The sequence below is a fragment of the Eurypyga helias genome, unplaced genomic scaffold (genome assembly GCF_000690775.1).
Source record: "Eurypyga helias isolate BGI_N326 unplaced genomic scaffold, ASM69077v1 scaffold33241, whole genome shotgun sequence".
NCBI lineage: Eukaryota > Metazoa > Chordata > Aves > Eurypygiformes > Eurypygidae > Eurypyga > Eurypyga helias.
Window position 1 is genome coordinate 9,180 of NW_010230722.1, and position 6,731 is coordinate 15,910.

General features: G+C 40.7%; 1 protein-coding gene across 1 annotated transcript in view; it reads right to left on the reverse strand.

Annotated features, from left to right (window-relative positions):
• Nucleotides 1-6,534, reverse strand: part of IWS1 (IWS1 homolog (S. cerevisiae)) — a 14,700-nt gene extending 8,166 nt beyond the window's left edge. Inside the window, exons 1-3 of the mRNA XM_010160840.1 lie at nucleotides 6,424-6,534; nucleotides 4,433-4,489; nucleotides 3-370 (exon numbers count right to left, since the gene is read on the reverse strand). Coding sequence (XP_010159142.1) covers nucleotides 3-337 — 335 coding nt within the window. The 5' untranslated portion in view covers nucleotides 338-370; nucleotides 4,433-4,489; nucleotides 6,424-6,534. The remainder of the gene's footprint in view (nucleotides 1-2; nucleotides 371-4,432; nucleotides 4,490-6,423) is intronic.
• Nucleotides 6,535-6,731: the final 197 nt, after the last annotated feature.

The window sequence follows — 6,731 nt, forward strand, 5'->3', positions numbered from 1 at the left end:
ACTCGTGTGGTGGCTGCTTGGGGAGCGCCTCGCTCTCCGAGTCACTGGCTGGCTGCTTGTGTGATTCCTCATTTTCAAAGTCACTACTGTGATCCCTGTGAGGTTCTCCATTTTCAGAGTCACTTGCTCGATGATTTAAGGCATCTTCGTTTTCAGAGTCACTTAAATGCCGATTTGGATGGTCCTCAGTATCAGAATCACTGTCTTTCCCTCCATGAACTGCTTCATTGTCTGAATCACTCGCATTGTGATTTGGAGGCTCCTCATTATCTGAGTCACTGTCTTTTTGCCTTTGGATATCTTCATTTTCAGAGTCTGTCATGTGAGGCTCTCCCATCTGCCCATCATCTTCTCCATCACTGTGTTCGTTCTGAAAGAGAAAAATAATCTCAGGCAACTAAGCAAAAAAAAAAAAAAAACCCCAAACAACAAACCCAAAACACCACTTAAATGGAAAACAAAAAAATGTTCTCAATTTTTGCTTGTCCTTCCTCCAGTTTGATTACCCAAGGTACTGCAAACTGAAATATTTTCTATACAGAAATAATTATTAGGCAGTTTGCACCAAAGGACTATCTAATACTTCCAATCAAGAAATATATGAAGAGATCAACGGAAGTCTGTTCACCATGCAGCTCAGTCATATTTTGGAAATGGCAAGAGAACTTAAGAAACACTGAAATTAACATGTTTAAGAAGGGTCCAGTTCCTAGAGGGTAAACGCTTAGTGCTTTCATTTTAAAAAGTCAGGCCTTTGGCTTGGTCCAAATCCCCAACAATAAGGCAAGAAACAGTATCTTGCACCTACCATTTTCTTTAGACTTCAAACAGATTTTTTTTGTATGAAATACGTTTCACTCAAACTGCACATGCATTATTTTGCAAGAGAAGCTCAAAAGAGCTTGTGTCCTTTCCTTCTTTGCCAAGGAAACTTACTTAAGAACATGTCAAGACCTTCCAAAAACCAGGAATAAAGTTTTGGCCAGACCCTTCACTGTTAGCAAGCTTTGTGCTTCAGCACACAGGAACGTAAGAACAAATTCAGCGCCTCCCTCCCTCATGCCGGCAGCTCCCATGCCTATCCACACACCTGAGAACCTGTGCATAAATACACCCAGCCTAAAATTTTAGAACTGAAACAAAGGACTGTGTCTTCTTCTACACGTCAAAAAATAATTCTGTTTTTGGAAAAACTTTTCACAAGCCATCTGCCAATACCACTGCTGACAACAGCTTGGTTTATTTTTCCTACACCCAGTTTCTACTCGGAAAAACAAATATCTCAATTCCATTTACCTGAGAAAACAAAATTGGACTCTTGAACACTCACTTCATTAACTCAGCGTGCCTCTCAGTCACTGTCACAACAGCCCTGTTTTCAGCTGAAAAGAACCATACTGTAAAACGAACTTCTTTTCAACATACTCAGCTCCACTCTTCAGCCAGGCCTTACTCAGGGCTGGTTTTGTCTCTCTCAGCTACAGACTCCCTCCACAGGCATATCTGCAAGCTGAGCATGTATTGTCCTAGCACATACTTTTAAGACCTTTATCTCCTGCAGCTTCCAAGTCTTTTTTGTCAGTAATTTAATTTCCTTGGAAAGACAGACTTTCTATTTTATTTTCTGCAGTCATTTTACTCCCACACTGAGAGTCATACACAATAATGCAGGTGCGTGTACCTATCCCGCACCCACAACAAACAATACTATTAATCTTTAAAATGTATGATTAGGAAGGAATTTTAAATAAAATCAAAAACTTCTAATTGCTTTTAGGAACTAACCCCTCCAAAATTATACGAACTGGTAAAAAACCCTGCTTGTCAGAATTTTGGACCTTCCGCATTTCTTTCCTGGGCTAGCCCTCGATAAAATAACAAATTCTGGATTACTGCAGAACCACTAACAGGAAGTTACTGCACAACAGAAAAAATGGGCCTATATAAAACACGTACTTCAAATCCAACTCCACTGTTTCCATGTTACTTAATGGCAGCTACGAAACAGCTGCTGTGACAACCTGAACGGGTGGGTTTCTCTCTACTGCCTGTCCCTGTCTCTAGTCTTCTGCGTCATGCTGGCGGTCTTATTCAGTATTCCTCATCTCTCCTTACAGGGGAGAACTGAAGACATGGTTCTCTTAAAACCCGAATTCGGAACTGTAAAGAATTAAGTAAGAAGATCAAGAAGTTACAGAACTGAGGATGCACAGCTCAGGAAAGGAAGATCATGCACATGCTCAACTGCTCTTTGTTACGGGATTTTCTGTACTTTTTTGCTTACAAAAAAATTGACTTGATTGCCCTCTCCTGTCCAGTATCTCCCACATACCAAACTAAAAATGTGTACGTTGCATCTCTTCTCTGACTGTATTATTTAAAATCAAAGAAAACTGCGGCTGCAAACAGAAGAGGAAACAGATTTTACAGCAGTGTTACAGGTCTACACTGAAACTGATGTTCGTAACAGAAATTCTTTACTCCTTTTTTGCCTACCATTTAGTTACTGATGGGTTGACCTGTGTTCCCTTGATTTCAGATGGCTAATGCCGCATGGACACTGGCAATCACGTCAGGGATTTTGCTAAACAAAACCAGGGAAAACAATACAAATACTCCTGTTTCAACTATTAGGCTCATCACCATCCAGACAATTTCTAGACTGCCAGTCTAGAAAGTCTTTTGGTGAACAAGTAAACAAAACTAAAAACCAATGGGAATCCATAATTATTCTTACCCACTCAATGTTTCTAAGGTCAAAAGTGTGGCTGCAGGTAATGCATCCACCCATTCAGAACAGATTACTGAATTACAAAGAACTCGCTATGCAAAATACTCAGTAAGAAGCCATGACAATTACACAGCAATTATACAGCAAGGTTACTGAAGCACTTAACAACATACCAAGTCTCTAACCTGTTACTGAAAAGGGACACTGAAGATGTCTGGGGAGGGACGGGAACACACATGCATCCTCATCAGCTCACACTGTGACTATACAGTGCTCTGCACCACAGAACCCCAGTGGTTACAGGCACTCTACGGTGATCCCACCACCTACATCACCTACAGAAGAATCACTTTGACAACACAGGTGCCCTTACGCAGAGCGGGCAGACAGGCACCGTCTACTCTAGTCCCGAGTCTGGCAGGCGCATCCGAGCTAACCCGAAAAGCACACAGTTGCATTACTCGAGTCAGTAAGCCCCGCAGAGAGCCGACACACGCTACCTGCTCCCTGAGACTCAGCGTTAAAGCGACTGCGCATCTTCTAGAGCCGAGCTGAGACAGAGCTGCCTCGCTCCGAGCCTACACGGAACAGACAGGCCCCCTCCACAGCCACCAGCGCAGCAGTCTTCTGAATACAACTAATACACCTGCAACGTTTGGAATACACTTGATATGAAGTGTGCATGCAGCTTTACAGCAAGATGACTGAACTCCACAGCACAATCTCCCATTCACCACCACCCCTTTTTTTTTTTTTTTTTTTTACTAGTTCGTCTCTAAAAGATGTTTTCCAAAAAATCAGTATGGAATTTTGGAGTTTTCTATTTTTCCTTCTCCAAATGTTTAATCAAAATAAAATATCAGACATGCTCAAAAACAAGTAGGTCTCAGGTAATAGCTACTGCATTTTTCTCTAATTCCTTTGCTTTCTTTTCTTCCTCCTCTTTATCTATAAATATTTTAATTGAGATGTCCTTAATTTTTTTAGCGGAAAGAATTCTATAACATGAGGCTTTAGTACAGTATAAAATAAAGAATACATCAAAATCAAATTTACAGTGTTATTGTTCACAAGAATTTCAGTTAGCAAGTAGTTTATTGGATCAACATGCAGGCACTTTTAAGAGATACAACTTTGATAATTTATCAAGTTCAACAAAATTGACCCATCCACTACAATCTCACGAATGACAGTTGCTAGACAAAGGCATAGGTAACCATCACAGGCAGATCAGTAAGTTTCTCTTGCTTTCGGGAATGTAAGATGTTTGTGTATGTTCGTTAACAGTCAGAGTCAAACCGTAACTTAATTGATGAAGGCAGCAACGACTTGGTGAAAGTGTAAGAACCTAAGTCATTAAAGAATTCCAGGTGAGCCGGACTTGTATGAACACTGTAAACGTGATTTCATATTCGTTACTGTACTAAAACTATGTGTTATCTAATTCTATTTGTCTAAAACAGAATCGGTAAGGACATCGAGGAGAACATTTATAGATAAAGTGGGATCGGGGGAAGGAAAGCCAGAAAAGAATTGTGGAAAAGAAAAACCCACATACCTGAGACCTACATAAGTAATTCCTCAGGATTCCCCTTTTCTTTAAAGTTAAGAACCTGAAAAAAAAGTTTGAAAGTTTAAAACTTCAGTTCTTCACATCTGAGTTCTAATTTAGAGACGAAATAGTAATTAAATAGACTTAACTGATTAGGCTGTCTCAAAGGTTTTATTACCTTTGAGTGTCATTCCTCCCACATACTCCTAAAGATGAAGGAAATAAGAGGGTAAGAAAATATTTAGAGTAAACAATATGATAAACCACTGAAAGCTACTCCTTTCAGAGACAGCTGCTCCACACCCCTGCATTTCAGCTGTATTTCGAATGTGATGTAGGGAAGAGTTCATAACAAACAAAAACACACCAGAGTTTACGATTTGAACCGAATCACATAAAGCACTAAGGCTTGAAGGTTCCCATGTGCTGCTGGACAGAAAGGTGGCTTGGCTCAGTTTGGTTTTTAATGGACTTTGAGGTGCTTTATCTACAGAGGAATATTCAACAGCCGTCACAGAACCAAGCCCTTAAAATAAAGCAGGCACGTGAAGAGGATCAGTTAACAATAATAACAGGTCCTAGTACTTTCTGGTTATTTAAATCTGAAAAAGATGAAGATGTGATAGTCAACTACCTGTACTTTAGGCCAGATTTCCAACTACTCTGCCACGTAAGTAAGTCTAAAGATCGCAAAGGAGTATAAAAGACTGAGAACAAATGACCAAGTTTTCATACATGGCAGAAGCAGCTTAATATTAGTGTAGCAGCAACATGAGTCACCATGCTCTCATCACCATATTTTTTCCAAAAACACACAAGCTCTAAATCCCTTTGAAAGATAGTAATTTCTCCCATGCTGATTGATAAACATTTGTCTCTCTCCCTGAAATCCTGACTGTCACCCTAAGAGATGCTGCCTTTCATCAAATCACTTTTTCCATTGTAAATATCAGCACCTTTTAAAAAAAATCCAAGTCTGCTTCACACTCTATTTCAAATACAGGGGAAGAACTTTAATTTCATAGAGATATAAAACCTTCATCTACTTTCTAAATCAAAGGGAAGTACGAATTCAATAAAGGGGTGGAGGAAAAGGAAAAAAAGAGTAAAAAAAGGATTGCGAGTTATACCACAGCAGAGTTAAGCGTTCTGACACATCAGCCTGCACAGTGCATCACATCATGCATTATAAGCAATTTTAAAAATGTATAACCCCTGAAAACCGTCAGAGCCAACCCACATCTCTAGCTAAAACACAACAACATATGCAGAACAAAATGAAATGGCTTTGATTACAATTTTTAATGAACATCAAAAAGTTCTCAATAACACAACTTTGCTGGCAGAAAACTGGATTTCACAGGCCAAAATTACTCCTTCCTAGTAAGACATGATGTGTAAGACATGATGTAACTATTTCAAGTCACAAAAAAATCCTCAAAATTAGTACTAACACAAAACATGTCCTAGAAATCTAAAGGGAACCATCGCTTTCATCAGAAGGTCTCTTCAATCAAAACAGTCAACCCACAAGTGACTGTCCCCCACATACAACGCTGGATCAAAGCATCAGCACCCTATTCATGGTGTAGGATTCTCAAAGCAAGAGCCTCTGCGGCACTCATTTAGGAACCGTAACCCGCTCCTGCTCCACATGGAGACCTACTCCGTCGTGAACGGTGAGGTGAAAAACCTAGCCCAAAACAGACTTGCGAGTCAACTGTCACATCTGAGAGGAACGATGGAAGATAGGAGAGCATTTACTCTTTGCTGAGGAAATCTACGACTCCGTAACATTGGGTACCTTACACCACTGTGCACAATCTGAGGTGAAATTCCAAATTCCTCATAATGCATTTCTTAGAATTTCAAACTCATAAAGTTTACCTTCTTGAATATTACACTTTTTACAGTACAAAACAGTGAATGCTCTCGTAACAATTAAAAAGAAAAATAAGAAAGACCCTATCCTACGTATTGGTCAAGAGCTTATCTGACACGTTTCTTTTGGGAAGTAAAGTTTTGCCTGACAGGGCCCTTAAGAACAACCGAATAACAAAATAACACCTCCTTAAACTAAAGAGGAAAGAAAAACACTACCATTTACAGAGAAATAACGTAGATAAAGTTCCCGCAGTACCTCTGAGTGGTGCCCTACACTTCCATTCTCAGATCCAGAATGCTGCTCGTTTCCTTCATCTTCAACATCGGATCCCGAATCTCGTTCATCCTGCACTGGAGTAGCTCCACCATCATCTACTCCGAAGTCAGAGAAGAGAAGTCAAGCTCGCTGACAGCCCGGTGCGGAGGTGCGCACTGACAGTGACCGCAGGCAGCGCTCACGCAGCCCCTCGGCCCGACAGCGCACACCCGTCAGGCTGGGAACAAAAACGAACCCCCGCAAGTACCCCCCGAGCCCACAGCAGCGGCCCCGGCTCGGCCCCCGTG